An 18,161-nucleotide genomic window follows, 5' to 3' on the forward strand; every position below is an offset into this window, starting at 1 on the left:
TTTTTTTTTTTTTTTTTTTTTAAGTAGTTTTGAATAAAGTAGGGATTATTTAATATTAATTAAATATATTGTGAACAATAATAGGAAAATCTTTACACCGTGTAACATTAAAAAGCCAATTTATTCCTCATGATTCAAGTGGACAATAAAGAGTTCACGTTATGTTAGACTGCCAATTGGGAATGCTCTCAATAAAGAGTTCACATTACATTAGACTGCCACTGCCAATTGGGAATGCACTCCAGTGTTGTTTCTCGTTCACTCCTATAGAGAGTTTGTTTGCTTCAAACATTTTTTTTATGTTTTCATTATTCCAGTTAGTTTGTATGTTTTTTGATTAAAAAAAAAGTTCCATAATTTCCAAAATTGATGTCATCATAAAAATTATCAATAATTTTGTTCACCTCTTCAGCAGAAATTTTAGGTGCATATATTACTGTGACTAAGGCACCATACGAAATTAACAAAAATACCTACAGAGTATAGCAGCATTGGAGAAGGGTACCAAAAAAATTTTTGTTAAGACAAAACATAAAAAGAAACCAACCGACCAAAGAAACAACAAAACATTTCAATGAGGGGATTTACCGGTTCTTCCCGAAGGTTAATCCAAAGAACTTGAGCTTGCTGCCTATGTTTTTGAGCTCCAACATATTTGAGAACGTTCTGAATCCCAACAATTGTAGGAATAGCAACACCATGGACTTTTAATGAATCGGCCTAATGAAACATTGTCAAAAGTAGAATGATTAGTGAATGGTGAACAACACAATTAAAACAACCGGTTAATTAATTGGAATGCATCCATAATTACAGTTCCACACAAAGGGCTTCTCCGGGGAAGATTTCAGGAAGCTTATCAAAGTGGAGACACTTTGATTTCAGAACAGAAAATTGCAACTATACACTGTTCACAACATCTCTTATCAATATATTTGTAAGTGCAAAGGCCTCTCTCCTCCCTCTATGCACTCGTAGCCTAACTCATGGTTTAGTACTAAAGTTTTGAAGTTGTAGACTTCTTATTATGGGGTGTGGTGGCTATAAATTGTTCATCATCTCCTGAACTTGCTTGATTTGGATAGCGTTGGAGATGGGGGATCACTACCATCAGAACAATGAACTTCCAGATGTGTGATTAGAAACAAGAAACAAAAGTCGTGATCCGACACCCATGGACTACACCTGTTGAGGCAAAGATGTAAGTTGCAATGGTTAAAAGAGGAGGATGAAACACCAAATTCTTCCATCGAATCCTAGCAGTTCCTATAAGGAAAATTTCTCTTTCTGAAATATTGTGTACATTAGGGACTAGTTTATTGAAAGTTAAAGAAATCGAGGAGGAATTTCTGGATTTTTATCAAGACCTCTACACGAAAGACAGTAACCCAAGGTTACTCCCCACTTACTTGAATTGGAGTCCCATCGGCAAGAAGAAATCTTGTTCTCTAGAATGCTATTTTTCTGAGGATGAAGTGTTAAATGCAGTCAACTCTTTGGGGAAAAAAAAATAAATAAATGGTTTCAGATTTATTCTTTTTAAATCCATGGAAAATCTTCAAAGAAGATATCATGGTGTTCCACTATTTTTTTTTTTTTTTCAGGTTGGAATCAATTTGACCTTAAACTAGATTTATATACCTTTATAACAAAGAAAGTTAATGCAAACTACGTTCATAACTATGGACCTATTATTGTCATACCACGTTCATACAAGATTACTGTTGGAGTCTTGTTGAATCGCGTCAAGGAAGTTCTCCCCTATTCAGTATAGCTGAAACCAAAGGGCCTTTGTTGCTCAAAGACAAATTCTAGATGCCCCATTGATAGCCAATGAAATCATTAATGATTGATGTACTACCAAAAAGAAGGGCTGAGCTTTTTAGATGCAGTTCTCGAAGTTAAAGACTTCGACCATCTTAAGACAAAATGGATTTATGGATGCATCCCTAGTTCCAATTATTCGATCATTATGAATGGTATGCCACAAGGCAAAACCTTACCAACCAGAAATCTAAGGCAAGGAGACCCAACTCCCATTCTTCTTTATTGTTCTCGGATTGCCTATGTTACCTTCTTTCCCATGGAGCTGATATGAGCAAGATCAAGACCAACAACATTGGAAAGTCTTCTTTCAGGGTCAATCAGTTGCAATTTGCAGATGATACATTATTATTCTCTACTATGGAGGCAAAAGTACTGGAGAATCTATGTGACCTCAATCAAGTCTTCGAGAAGGCATGAAGGCTAGACATAAATTATGGTAAACGTGAGATCCTGGGCTTGGATGGGCTTTTCAGGGTGATAGTCTCTCTCTCTTATCTCCCTTCTATTTTTGGGGCACCCATCCAAAAGAACGAAAAGATCCTTTGGCTTAAGCATGTTTGTGTCTTCTTTTGGAACCTGTGATTCAAAGTTGAAATGTAATGCTCATATCTTCTTGAACAGGGACAACGGCTATTTTATTGATTCTACTTCCCTTTTGGTTATTATTTGGAGCATATTATCTGCACTTATTTTTATAGTATTACCACCTTCGCTAATCAGTGGATATATTTTTTGTAATTATTTTCATCCAATGTGAATTCTTTCTATATCTTTCATCATATCAATGAGTTGTTACTGTTTCCTACAAAAAGAAAGTACCTCGTGAAGAAATTGATCTATTGACCTCACCAAATTCAGCTGGAGCTTAGCCACCCACCACCTTGGCCTTCCTCTAGGTGGAAATCCAAAGAGTTCTCAGTTTTGGCATCCCATTGTGGATAGAATACCGCACAAACTTCATAGCTGAAAGTTTTCTTTTATATCTAAATGTGGTAGGCACTCGCTCAATCCACCACTCCAATATGCTTATTTATATTCTTTCTTGGTTCAAATTACCCATCAAGATAATTACCCATCAAGATTTTTAAATCCATAGAGAAAGTCCTAAGGGATTTCCTTTTGGAAGGCCCAAACCAAGAAAGCGGTTTGCACAATGGGAATTGGGAGAAAACACTTCTGTTATACATGGTAAGCGTAGGAATTGGTAAAAAAAGGAAAAACAAAAGGAGGAGGGACGCACCTGACGGTAATTTGGAGCACCATCTATTTGAGGTGATAAGCGCTTGTTCTGGCATCCAGGAAAATGGTCACTTTTAAGAATCGTCTTTTTACCCAATACAGATCCTCCTCTAAACTTCATAACATGCTTCGGCTCCTTTGGTGTTAACGACATAGCTTTATCATTAACAAGTTTCATGCACCACCACAATACTCTACTACCACGTCAACTAAACCCAACTTTACTTTCACTGCCACTATAAATACATCAACCTGCAGTATCACAAACAGATGGATGAAGGGTTAGAAATAGGCATACAAATAAATATGTCTTCCTCTTTCAATAATATCCAAAGTAAAATTCAACTTCTTAAGAATACTATTTTATTCTAATACTATTTACATCTTTTTGCATTCAGTCTGATTCAAAAACCATTTTCTATAGTACTACATAGAAAAACAGCAATTATCTACGGTTCCCATAGCAAGTTATTCAATGCTACATAAGTAGCTTGGGAAAACACAAAGATTCATACGGTCTTTGAATTTTGCACTACAAAGTAAATATATATTATCAAAGTTTCTCCCTTGGATAGATCTATTTGAATCAGCCCATTTAAAGACTTACTGTCAAAGTTATTCGCGGGGGTTTCTCTTCAAGATATATATATATATATCAATTGACGTGCTTTTCTATATCCTTCCTAATTCCTTTTGAATTTGATATTAGTTTAGTGATTTTATAGTTTCTGTCATTTTTACTGTTCTCTCTACTCCTTTTTGGACATCGTGTCTTTTGAACATTGTATTTTGAGCATTAGCATCTTTTCAATACATCAAGGAAAAGTTTTGTTTCCTTCTTAAAAAAAGAAAGAAAAAGAAAATGAAATACCACCATCCTTCTATCCCAAAGTGTACTCATCACTCCACAAAATAGAAAGAGATGTTTAGCATATTCTACTATGAGATATGTTTTCCGTGAGGCCCATAAAAACTTCAGAAAGATATTTGAGTTCTCTCTTTTGTTAGAAATTTAAAATGGTCTACCAACCAGCATGTTAATCCTTGTCCTCTGAACTCTCTTCTTCCTCTCTTATTGCATCCAAAAGCTCAACTAATATGAGTTAAAGTTGTTGAAGCTATCACCTCTGAGGTTTGGCTTGAAAAATTAGAGAACTTCAAGATAAACATTTAGCATTTTGGTTTTTATCAAGACTAAAGTTTTTTATTGGCATTTTCTCTTTTCTTTATTTGCAAGCTACTCCCTTAATGATATTTGCACAAATTAAGGGGCTTTGACATCCATGCCTTTGTTAGATTTTTTTCCGCTTTTCACTTCCAATTAGAGTTCATAACCTTGAAACTTTTTTGTGTTTTTCATCAATCAATTTTCTTGGTAATGTCCATGCATCTAAAACTTTTGGTAGTATAAACTATGAAAGAGATTTTTAAAATGTAATAGTAATTTAAAAAAATACGATAAAATGTTTCTAAATGTTCTTTTTCAAAGATATTTTTTGATAGCAACCAATTACATTAAAAAAAAATTGAAAAAAAAAAAAAAGTCAAGAAAAGTATTGTAATATTGAATATTATCACAAATTTCATTATGTGGCTTCCAACCTCCCTTCCTCTCATCGTCCATTTCTCTTGGCTTTTACCAGCCCCTATTTGGTAAAGATTCCTTTCAGTTTTGTGGGAGATTTTCTATTTCTTAGGAGAGAAAGGACTTTCTTCTGTGGAACCTTAGTCCTTTCTTTTGATGTTTTCCCAGTGTCTCCATCTTCTCCTCGCAATGGAAGATTAAATTCCCAAAGAAGGTAAAAAAATTCCTTCAAAGCAGAGTCAATATCCTAGTTCATGTTCAGAGGAATTCACCTCATCTGATTGGGTCCTTATGTTGTATCCTTTGATTCCTTTGCAGGGGCAGCTGAGGATATGAATCATCTTCTATGGTCCTTCTTTTTTTTTTTCCTTACAAGGAATAATTTCATTGATGTACAATTTACAAAAGGGATCAAAGATCTACAACGTTATAAAAGATTTTCCCAATTGATTTAAAGGGAAGCATAAGTGTAAGAAGCAAAGTGTCTAGACAATTCACACCAAAAAAAAAAAAATAGCATAATAAATAAGCAGGTTGAAGAACACATCCAAAGGGAGAGTTTTGACCGAGAAGACTCTTTGGTTTCTCTCTTTCCAAAGGATCCAAAAGAAGGTCCGAGATATGTGCCTCACGATGGTTAAAGATCCATAACAAGGCTTTGACCCACAAAATGGGTGACTCGTAAGGACTGTGTTGAGGAGATCTTTTGTATACTTCGGAAGAACTGTGAACCATCCAAAAGCTTGAAACATTCTACAACAAAAATATCATGCAATAGTACCGTGGCTGAAAATATGGCTGTGTTTCCTCATCATCTCGTATGGTCATGTGATTTATCTAGGTTGGTGTGAAGCTACTTTTCAGGATATTCATCTTTAGCTTGCTCTGACCTAGAGGGTACAGTTTCATGGTGGAGAAGCCTCTTCTCCATCCCTTTTTTGTGAAAAGGGCTGCTTCTTGGGTTCGCAAGCTATAGTGCTATTTATGGGGTCCTTGGAAAAAAAGAAACAACAAAATATTTAGAGAGTTTAAGAGACGTTGGCGTGAGTTGTGGCCTAAGCTGAGGCCCCTTGTTAGATTTCACAACTCTCTTTAGCCCTCCGTGTGCAAAGCTTTTGTAATTATCTTTTAGGTTTTATTTCACTTAATTAGAGACTCTTTTATGCTAGTTTGCTCTTGTTGGGGCTGTTTGTATTCTCCTTGTATTCTTTCTTCTTTATTTTTTCCTTGAAACATTGTATTCTTCCATTTGATCTCAATTAAAGCTAGATTGTTTAAAAGAATATTACACACACACATATATACATATATATCAGCTTAACCAAGTCTAACATTTCTCATCCAAATGATCCAGAAAAGATGTCAATCTAATAGTTGGTCCAGTTCATAATTAGTACAATTCTTGAAGGACGTTAGACAAATCCTCATCGCTTACAATCATGGGAGAAGAAACTTTCTCAATCTATTAAGTTTTTCTTCCTTAATTCATCTACAATAATTGCCTGTATACTAATCTTGTTTTCTACTCATTTATTAGTCTTTGTTTCCTAAATATCAAAATTTATAATATTAAAGCAAAACTAATTTGTAAAAACATATTGAGTTGAAATACAACAACATACCAGGGAGGCTGAGAATCTTTCTTTCTTCATTATTTTTAAGAAATCTCGTTTTCATTGAGACAACTGAAGAATATAAAAGGGAATACAAAAAACAGAACAAGGCACAACAAAAAAGAAAGCAGAACGACACTAACTACAAAAATGGACTCCAATCTAGAAGAGGGAAACTTGGCTCTTACAAAAAGGTTTAGTAACTGTAGCCCATAAGGTGGTCAAATATCCTCACCCGATCTCCCAATCTCCATAAAAAATTTATTATTTCTCTTGCTTTAAATGCTCCACAAAATAGAGGGGAAGAAAACTATCTTGCTACAAAACTTTACCCTTTACTACTTAATTTGTTATATCATATTTCTTTATGAAAACTCAGTTTCTTGTTAGTATATATATGCACACACACAATGCTTGTGATAACTTTTATGTGAATCTTTTTAATATAAAACCTAAAAATGTATTAATAACAAAAAAATATAAAGCCCAAAAAATGTATTAACAACAAAAAAGGAGTTAATTACATGAAATCCTTCCAATCATGAAGAATTATGAAGATGGGATAGTTACAAAAGAATTTTGATCTTTGTATAACACCATTGAGAAGCACATAGTTGTATATTACTACAAATAGTATGAGGCTCAACTAACTTATCTTCAGCATGTCTATGACTGCTTAGAAACTAACAACCCCAATCATTTGCTACAAGGTGTAAACTGTTGGGAAGGTCTTTTGTAAACACCATGGATTACACATCCCTCTTGTAAATTTCACTCATCAATGAAATTGTCTCTTATCAAAAAAAAAAAAAAAAAAAAAATTGCTACTAAGAGTCCAATCATTTAGAGCATTGAAATGCCAACCATCCATGCTCTTTGTCAGACCAATTGCAAGACCAAACACTCTGAATAGAAAGACTCATCCCTTGCCAACATAAAGATGCATACATATCTACTCTTACTGTAAACCTTAAACCTCAAACCGCTCACCTTAACCCTTCACCCAACCCAAAAAATGTATCTATAGACACGTCAACATAAAATGTAGGTAATGAGTACTCAATCTCTTTTTTTCTTCTTCTTTTCTTTTTTTTTTTATATAAGAAACCTGGAAAATATATTGAGCAATAGAAAAACCAAAAGACAGCCTAGGGGGTGAGGGAAGAGGGCTCCCCTCCTCCCAAAAAAGCTACTTACAAAAAGGCTCGCCAATCTAGAAGGATCAGAAAAGGGGTAATTAGCAGAGAATTTGCTATAGTTGTGATACCACCCAGAAGCATTGAGTTGTACAATATTCCAAAAAGTAGAAAAAACTGTCAACTAATGTTTAAAAGTTCTCCTATTTGATTCTAGCCAAATTCCCCATAAGGTTGCGCGAGAAGCAAACTTCCATAAGATATTAGCCTTGCCTTTCAACTCCCAGCCGCTAAGGACCTCAATCCTCCATATGTCCACACACCTAAGAAGTTTTCTTTTTACCAACAAAGGAAACTTTTTATTGAAGAAATGAAAAGAAACTTATGCTAAAAAGATACAAACTCCACGAAGGAGTGAACAGAGAAAAACAATAAACAAAAGAAATAACAAAGGAAAAATAAATGCGTTCCAATTTAAACAAATGTCATATAGATAAAAATCAGCAAAAGGCTTGGAAAAAGAACACTGTGAGGTAGCCTTTAATCGTGCAAAATTTAAACCAATCAAACAAAGGAAGATGCTTGTCATAAAAAAAAAAAAAAAACAATGGTTCCTTTCCAACCACAATTCTGATAATAGAGCATTAATCACATTTAGCACTTCAGTTTTGTGGGCAAATGACCAACAACCAGCTGTAGAATGTTACCCTTTTAACACACTTGAGAAAACCCAATTAAAAAGATTTAAAAAAGATTAAGATAGTCATTAGTAACAATCCAAAGCAGAATATTAATTCTCTAGGATTATTAGTCTTCCAGATGGCTCGAAACAGATCCTTTTGGATAGGAGATGTAGAAGCAAGTTCTTTTATAAAGATTTCATAGAAAAAATACCAAAAGAGTCTAATGACCATGATCGTGAATCTTCAATAGAACCAACTTTAACAGTGTTCAAAAGACCCAAAATATGATGCAAATCAATGAATTAATCATCTTTCAAAAGCCTTCAAAAAACTAGAGACCATGATGGAAAATGAGATTCCCATAAATCCAAAACCAAGCCATATTGAGAAGCAGACATAGAAAAAAGCTTAGGAAAACGAAGCTTCAAAGAGGTATCCCAAGCAATAGGTCCAGTTTTGACGCTTTTGAATTCTCAAACATGACATCCCGTTCTTTTGAGATAAAAAGGAAAAAAAAAAAAAAAAACGATATAACAAAGAGTGAAGCCCATCACCTTCCTAATCCATGTGAATTATAATTGGACAGAGGAATTTCCATCAAGCCAAGACATCAATAATTTTATTAAACTCTCTCATACCTTTAGTCTGTCTCCCAATTGGGAGCCGCTCATGAACCCAACGGATTATATTCATCACCCCCTACACACCATGAATCTTCACAATATGAATGAAGAGATCTCAACTCACTCCAAACATCTTTCGTTCTCTCATTGGCTGTAAACCTTTGGACCCATATAAATTTGAAATCCAAAAAACTTTATTTTGTTGAAAAGATACTCTTACCGGGAGGAAATGTCACCTTTTAACACTTCAAAAACCTTCACCTTGCTCTCATCCAACATAATTAACAAGCCTCCCAACCAAAAGATTCAATGAGTACTCAATTAATTTATTTTGAGCTCCCCAATGACTTGACATGAAGTAGAACGCATATAGACGACTTTTGCTTTCAATAAATTCGAAGTATCGTTGATGATTGTATTGGTTAATCTGACGAAGATAATTTTAATTTTCAAAACAGACATTGTATTCTTTCCAACTATAATCTACTAATACAAATATGGTTTGAGGTTGTTCGGTGAATCAAACTCCTACAAGATAAGGACTTAAAGAGAATTGGATAATGCGATAGATTCCTGAAGGATTCTCTGCTAAGTAAAGAAGGGAGATGCTGGAAAATTCTTGGTCCCATAAACAAAAAAATTTCAGCGGAGACCAAAGAGATATACGGATGATTAAAGCCTCAATTATTAACGACAAGCCTCAGTTTTCCACAAGGCTGCTCCCCGTCCCCTCCCTCCTATTCAACTACTAATCTTTGTAAGGAAAAAGAATCATCCATGCTTTCGTTAGACAATCCTAATTTATATTTTCAAGTGAGAAAAAAGACATACATGGAGATTGGGAGAATTGCAGTAACAATAGGAGAGTATAAAATCAGCGCAAACCCGGAGGGAGCTCCGGCGACACCAGTAGACCGGAGAGAGGCGGCGGCGGTGGCGGCGGCGACACTGAGCTGCTGAAAGGTCGGAGGAGACGACGTGAAGAAGGAGAGACGATGAGAGGGTTTGGGTTATCTTTCTTTTTATTTTTTTTCTTTTTTTAAATAAAGGTGAGCTAAGTTTCCTTTTTTTTAATTAATATTCATTTTTAATAATATGTTTTAATTGATCTTAAAACCTAATTTTCAGTTCACCATTAATAATTTAATCATTTTTACTCACTTTTTAATTTTATTTAATTTAACTTTAAATTTTCAATTTTTTGGTAAATGTTACCTTTTTTTTTTTTCCAAATATATTTTTATTTTAAAAAATCATTAAAAAAAATTATTGTGCATAATTGACTAATTTATAAAGAAAATGCTACAATAAAATAAATAAAAATTTAAAAATTTGGGATTGATTTGTTTTAGTTCGATTCTAAGCCATTCGAATTTTTTGAAATTTATGAATTTAAAATATTATTAATTTTTATAAAAAAAAATTATATAAATTAAAAGAAAAAAATTGGATTATTATGCTGGGATGGAATTTCATTTTAAATTTATATTATTCTAATAATATAATTAACTATTTTATTTGCATAAATGACTTAACCATAATAATTGACTTGTTTTAATAAATAAAATGATTTTATCCATTAATTATATTCGTTTTATTATAGTGAACTTTAATATAACATTTTAAAATTAACATAAATTTAATTTATCCTCCCTCCTCACTCTTCTCTCTCTTCACCATTGGCTTCTCAGTGATGTCTACGAGGTAAGGTAGGGACCAAAAAGCTTTTGTCCTGGTTTCCTATTTTATGTTTGTTCTCAATTCATCGGCCGACACCGTTTAGAGCTTTCCCTATTAGAAAATATTGTCCTTTTTGAGCTTTCCCTTAAGACTTTACAATATGCTAGAGGAAGGTTTCACACACTTATAAATGCTGTTTTGTTCTCCTTCCCAACCAATGTGGGACATCACAATTCACTCACTTCGGAGTCGTCCTTGCTGGCACTCTTTCCTTCCTCCAATCGATGTGGGATTGCCATCAAATCCACCCCCTTCGGGACCTAGCGTCCTTACTAGGACATCGTCCGATGTCTGGCTCTAATACCATTTGTAACAATCTAGGCTCACCGATAGCATATATTGTCCTCTTTGGGCTTTCCCTTTCAAGCTTTCCCTCAAGACTTTAAAACGTGTCTGCTAGGGAAGGTTTCCACACATTTATATATGGTGTTTTGTTCTTCTCTCGAATCAATATGGGACATCACACACTCTCTCTTGTTCTTAGTTTATACTAAGATTCTTCACCTGGTTCAAGATGATTCTCCGCAAGTTAAACAAACATCTCCAATTCTTCCACCCTCCGTTGTAAGTATGTGTTACAAGATCTCATAGCAAGTGCATGATTTCGTAGCAAGGTACAAGATCTCATAGTAAATACAGGGTCTACTCTAGTTTAGCTAAATGACCACTCGTATTTATACCGTTTTTTTATAAGATCTCAACTTTCAAAGACCTCAAACGTTCAAGAAATTGAGTTTAAATTTTGAAAAGTCGTGACTTAAGCTCAATTAACCAATTTAGATGTATTTTTTATTTCGGGATATGAAGGGATTGAACGTGTTCACACTCGATTTGGATTACACAATATTCTAATCTATTTGAGTTGTGGTGCTCAAGCATGATAGGATGAGAGAAATTAAGTAGGAGAAGAGAGAGAAGAAAATGACAAGAAAAAAAACGTTGGAAATTATAAATAAATAAAAGGAATGAGAGAGAAGAGGGAGAAGAAGACAAATAAATAAATATGTCATTTCTTATAAAATTTATTTTAATTTTTTTTTTTTTTTTTTTTTAATTGGAGAGAGGCGTGATGCTTTAAAATTTTCAATAAATTTTGACCTCAAATAAAACAATTATTTTGTTTAGTATTATAATAGTATGCTCGTGCCATTCATCTTGAGCTAGGATCGAATCCTTCATGAGATTCGTAGGCTACTATCATCAGATGGGTCGTCCAAGTCATCTTGAGTTGGATCGAATGCTCCATGAGATTCGTAGGCTACTATCATCAGATGGGTCGTCCAAGTCATCTTGAGCTGGATCGAATGCTCCATGAGATTCGTAGGCTACTATCATCAGATGGGTCGTCCAAGTCATCTTGAGCTGGATCGAATGCTCCATGAGATTCGTAGGCTACTATCATCAGATGGGTCGTCCAAGTCATCTTGAGCTGGATCGAATGCTCCATGAGATTCGTAGGCTACTATCATCAGATGGGTCGTCCAAGTCATCTTGAGCTGGATCGAATGCTCCATGAGATTCGTAGGCTACTATCATCAGATGGGTCGTCCAAGTCATCTTGAGCTGGATCGAATGCTCCATGAGATTCGTAGGCTACTATCATCAGATGGGTCGTCCAAGTCATCTTGAGCTGGATCGAATGCTCCATGAGATTCGTAGGCTACTATCATCAGATGGGTCGTCCAAGTCATCTTGAGCTGGATCGAATGCTCCATGAGATTCGTAGGCTACTATCATCAGATGGGTCGTCCAAGTCATCTTGAGCTGGATCGAATGCTCCATGAGATTCGTAGGCTACTATCATCAGATGGGTCGTCCAAGTCATCTTGAGCTGGATCGAATGCTCCATGAGATTCGTAGGCTACTATCATCAGATGGGTCGTCCAAGTCATCTTGAGCTGGATCGAATGCTCCATGAGATTCGTAGGCTACTATCATCAGATGGGTCGTCCAAGTCATCTTGAGCTGGATCGAATGCTCCATGAGATTCGTAGGCTACTATCATCAGATGGGTCGTCCAAGTCATCTTGAGCTGGATCGAATGCTCCATGAGATTCGTAGGCTACTATCATCAGATGGGTCGTCCAAGTCATCTTGAGCTGGATCGAATGCTCCATGAGATTCGTAGGCTACTATCATCAGATGGGTCGTCCAAGTCATCTTGAGCTGGATCGAATGCTCCATGAGATTCGTAGGCTACTATCATCAGATGGGTCGTCCAAGTCATCTTGAGCTGGATCGAATGCTCCATGATATTCGTAGGCTACTATCATCAGATGGGTCGTCCAAGTCATCTTGAGCTGGATCGAATGCTCCATGAGATTCGTAGGCTACTATCATCAGATGGGTCGTCCAAGTCATCTTGAGCTGGATCGAATGCTCCATAAGATTCGTAGACTACTCTCATCAGATGCGGTCATCCAAAACTTGAAGCTAACATTTAAATTACAAATCCATGTCAAATGGCAACCGAGACAAAACGTAAGACAATAAGGGGCAACCCAAGGGAAACTAGGTCATCGAAAGGAACTTGAGAACCTACCAAAATATGAACGCTGGAATTTTTCAAACACAATTAGGACACCTAAAGTAAAGTCGTGAGAGCTTATACTCAAGTGGACAATATCATACCAATGTGAAAATTTGTTGTTCCTATATATCAATGTTATCAAATCCATGCCTTTCTATTCCAAGCCCGATAGAACTTTCTTTTCACTAGTCCTTAGTTTAGTTAATATAGGACAACTCTAGGTATACAGTTGAGTGATTTGTACAGTTAACGAATGTACCTAGCTTAGACAATCTTGGAGTTAGTTCGGTTTGATTCTCTAGCCTAGATTTGATTACGAACGAGAATCCTAAACCGTGATTTCGTTAATCGGGATACAAATTCGATTAATTCAACCTAACAATTTCAACACACAACAATTATAAGCCAAAAAAATACAGATATTATTAACCAACTCTCCCGAACTCAATTTTCTCTATCAAAGGTGGCATCTCAACGCTACCGCCCGACCATGGCCTAGGCAACATCCTGTTGTGGTCTATTTTTCTTCGAATCGTTTAAGCACATATTTCTCGATAATTCATTAAAAAAAAACGTCAACTCAACTACAGATGATCGAAATATAACGTGAAAATATCTAGACATTTGAGGTGAATGATTCATGGTTGGGGAAAAAAGACCAAACATTCAGCATTAAATCCAAAGGCTGAGATAGAGATGGCACAATGAGATTCTTCTATGGTCTTATAAAACCGTAGTGATTCCGCTTGATATGAGAGTCTAAGGAAAAAATTGATGGGATGGAGAATGATTCGGTATTGAGCTGTATCTCCTTCGTCATACCCTAAAATCAGACATTTTCCAGCCTGCACAACATCAACCAACAACTCATGAATGAGCTACGAGTCACCGTTTTAGTCTTACTACAATCTTTAGTAAATACGATGACAGACCCAAATGAGAACTCAACTTTTCTAAATGTTCTAATGATACCACTATGAAGAATGGCTCGAGAGTGAATGTAGTAGTCCAAGCCCACCGCTTGTAAATATTGTTTGTTTTGGCTTGTTATGTATCGTCGACAACCTCACGGTGGTATTAGAGCCAAATCTAAATATCCGGTGGTGTGCCAGTAAGGATACTGGGCCCCAAGAGGGGTGGATAGTGAGATCCCACGTTAGTTGTGTTGAAGATTGTTGGGAGTGAGTCCCACATTGGCTAATTTACGGAATGATCATGGTTTTATAGGTGAGGAATACTATCTTCATTGGTATAAGGCCTTTTGGTAGGTCTCAAGCATAGTCATGAGAACTTATGCTCAAAATGGACAATATCATACCATTGTGGAGATCCATGATTCCTAACATGGTGTCAGAGCCATACCCTAAACTTGACAATAGAATCCTCAAATATCAAACAAGAAGTCGAGCTTCGATTAAGGGGAGGCTGTTCGAGAGCTCCATCATTCCATACAAGGGGTAGACGCATTTTAAAACAGCGAGGCAATAAGTAACAGATCAAATCAGACAATAACTGCTAACAGTGATCTTGAACTATTAAACGAAACTACTTCAGGATGGATTATGATATTTAGCTCATGAACTAGAATATACTAAGACTAAAACGAGAAAGGAGTAAATACTCATACGAGAAATACCTCTTCGATAAGAACAAATTCCTTGGATGCAACAGAGAACTTGACTTGTGAATGAGTTAGAGTAACCCACACTGTGAGAAACAGACTAACTTTATCAATTAAACCACAAACCCACTTTGTTTAAAGTAAACATGAACAAAAAAAAAGAAGAGTTTGATTAATTACTTGGATCATTAGGGAATGGAGATGCCTCTCTTATTATGTGCCTGAAATCTTTTGAACGAATTTGGAAATATTTTGCAGGTTCAAGTCGCCCTAACTCCTCCTCTACCGCAGGGATTAATGTCAATTCACGTTGCCATCCCGGCGCATTCTCCTCTACTGAACAACAAAGATTCCAAGAATGCATAAAAGAATCAATCTTGAAATGACAACAGTGTAATCGAGACTCGACTTCTTCTCTGGAGTCCTCGACTTGACATAGTTAAGTTAAGGGCATGACTTTGATACCATGTTAGAAATCACGACCCTCCACAATAGTATGATATTGTCCAAAAGATCTCGTACACTCTGAGCATAAGCTCTCGTGGCTTTGCTTTGGGGTTCCCCAAAAGATCTCGTACCAATGTAGATGTATTCCTTATTTATAAACCCATAATCATTCCCTAAATTACTCAATGTGGGACTCCCTCCCGACCATCCTCAACAATCCTCCCCTCAAACAAAGTACACATAGAGCCTCCCTTGAGACGTATGGATCCCTCGAACAACTTCCCCTTAATCTAGGCTCGACTCCTTATTGACATGACTCTGATACCATTGACAAAGTGCACTATAGGATCTTATTGACATGACTCTGATACCATGTTAGGAACCACAACTTTCCACAATAGTACGATCTTGTCCACTTTGAGTAAAAGTTTTCATGACTATGTTTTGAGCTTCCTCAAAAGACCTCGTACCAATGTAGATGAATTCCTTACTTATGAACTCATGATCATTCCTTAAATTACCCAATGTGGGACTCCCTCCCAACAATTCTCAGCAATCCTCCCCTTGAACAAAGTACACTTTAGAGCCTCCCATTAATCTAGGCTCAACTCCTTCTTTGAAGTCCTCGAACAAAGTACACCATTTATTCGAAATTTGAGGATCTTATTAACATGATAAATTAAGAGCATGACTCTGATACCATATTAGAAACCACTCACTCCCTCCTAACAATCCTCTAATGCAAAGATACCAAGAATGCATAAAAGAATGAATCTTGAAAAACTAACCCGAATTTTGGAACACAAGAACCATGCGGCTTCTGGCTAGTTGCATGAGGATGGTCATTGAAGAATAGTTTTGGCCATCCCACATAGCATTATGGAAACTTTGGAGGGAAATTCTTGAACTCAGACTCTCATCAACAGAATATTCTGTGAAAAAGTCGTCCCAAATATGCAGCGATGCGACGAAGCCAAGGGAATGGTTCGAGGCAGTTAACGAGAATTGCAACGGAGAGAATTTCAGGTCGGCCTCATCAGCAATTTGACCCAACTGAAACACTGCGTCTGAAAGACGTAAAAAGTTCTCAAGCCTCACCGAGAACATGGTGCTGTGGTGCAGTGGTGGTGTGGTGGTGTTAATGTGAAAATGATAACAGCCTTTGATATTCAAATCCAATCAACTTACTTTAAATACAAACAATTTTGTAAAATTTAAGTCCAAAAAAAAAAAAAAAAATTATCTTTTGTTGCACCAAGAAATTAATCCCGTACCGAGCTTGAACACGTTCCCAATGGTTGATCTCTAGGTACAGTTGGTTCTCAAATCCCTTTGGTTGGTTCATGTAGATCTCCAAGTCTACCTCTCTATGCAAGAAAACATTCTTCGCATCCATCTGCTATTTTTTTTACTTGCCGCAAATACTAGTGAGACACGTACGGTAGTGTTCTTCATCACTAGACTAACGTTTTATTATAGTCTAGCCCATATTATTGAAATTATCTTCGAGCTAAAATTTGAGTCTTATATCTCTCGATCGATACATCTGGAGATACTTTATTTGTAACCCACTTGCAAAAGATAAGTTTGACATCTCCTAGTCTTTGCACTAATTCCTAGGTTTGATTTTGTTCAAAGGCTATAATTTGTTTCCTCCCTCGCCTTTTGCCAAGTCGAGTTTTCTGATGCTTGTTCAGACGTCTTGACTCTTTAACTTCGTCTTCTATGATAGCTGTGTTGATAAACTTTGGATTTGACTTTTAATTCTTTCTGTCCGCCTAAGTTATTGAACCCTAAACCCTAAATCCTCACAAATTTTCAAACTCTACAAGTGGTAGTTTGGCATGTTATTCTTATACAGCAATAACGAACCTTCTATATTCTAGTCGCAATATATGGATGACGATCCTCTTCATTTGAGCTTCTCCAATTATGAACTTAAGATTTAGTTCAGTAATCTCCCGACAGATCAACTTGGACTCTGTAGAAGTACTAAGCAATCATTATGTCACGTTGTGAGATTGATAATAGCTCGTTCTCTAGAAGTTTTTACCTCGTATCGTTCTTTTTTTAAGAAAAGAAAAATGTGGTCTTCACGAACGTGTTCCATGCTTCTTTTGATCATCCTAAATGTGCTTCAATATCTCTTCTTCTTCAACTGTGGTCTTCAAGGTAAACATTGTCTTGTTTGTGCCATTAGGATCAACTCTGGTGGCATAGTTAGGACATTATGCATGTTGCCCACATCATGTAGTTGTTGCTGTTGAGTTTCTTGATTTCTCCGATGACTTCGAGTTCATCCATCGTGTTAGTGGTACCTTAGTAATACCAAGCAAGCTTTTCAACACAAAACTTGTAGAGTCACAAGCTACTCATAACATGAAAAAACTCACTCACGTATAATCTCAAAAATTTGTTTTTGATGTGGAAGATTAGGTAAAGCTACAACCATAGAGCGTATTAAGAATTTCAAAAGATCAGACAACCTACTCTTGTGAAACTCACACTTTTATTAAAACAAATCAGAAAGAGATTACAATACACTGTCTAGAAACTTTATTTTGCTTGAGATTATTTAGGAATAACTTAAGTGGGGTGGAGAGATATTTACACTAAAGACCCCACATTGTGACCTAGATTTATTCTTAAACTCGGTAAGTATCTTTATTCCTAAAATATTTAAATTTTTTCCTAAAACTATTTATCGATGAAAATATTTGTTGAAACCACCCTATCTAAATGGGGTGTGAAAGTTCTTTATTTATAATAAAATAAATTACAAGAATAAGAAAATAGTAATAAATGGAAAGAACAATATTACAAAAATATGAAAATAGTAATAAATGGAAAGAACAATATATAGAAAGATACCTATGTAAGTAGATATTTGTCTTATAATAAAATATCAAATATGATATGTATGATAAACTATAATTTAGTACCGAATATTCTTAATACCCCTCCGCAAGCTGAGCGTCGGATTGGAATGAACGTGAAGCTTGGATTTGAAAAATTCAAATAGAGGTCGGGAAACAATTTTTGTGAAGATGTCGACAACCTGGTTCAGAGGAGGCATGAAGAAACACTTTCTTGGTCATAAAAAACTGCAGAGGGATC

General features: G+C 35.8%; 1 protein-coding gene across 2 annotated transcripts in view; it reads right to left on the minus strand.

Moving 5' to 3' along the window:
* Positions 1 to 9,743, minus strand: part of LOC111499203 (paladin) — a 26,359-nt gene extending 16,616 nt beyond the window's left edge. For both annotated transcript variants that reach the window (XM_023150717.1, XM_023150718.1), the window contains exons 1-3: positions 9,592 to 9,743; positions 3,068 to 3,318; positions 589 to 720 (exon numbers count right to left, since the gene is read on the minus strand). In XM_023150717.1, coding sequence (XP_023006485.1) covers positions 589 to 720; positions 3,068 to 3,244 — 309 coding nt within the window. In that variant the 5' untranslated portion in view covers positions 3,245 to 3,318; positions 9,592 to 9,743. The remainder of the gene's footprint in view (positions 1 to 588; positions 721 to 3,067; positions 3,319 to 9,591) is intronic.
* Positions 9,744 to 18,161: the final 8,418 nt, after the last annotated feature.

Source organism: Cucurbita maxima, unplaced genomic scaffold (assembly GCF_002738345.1).
Source record: "Cucurbita maxima cultivar Rimu unplaced genomic scaffold, Cmax_1.0 Cma_Scf00026, whole genome shotgun sequence".
Classification (NCBI taxonomy): Eukaryota; Viridiplantae; Streptophyta; class Magnoliopsida; order Cucurbitales; family Cucurbitaceae; genus Cucurbita; species Cucurbita maxima.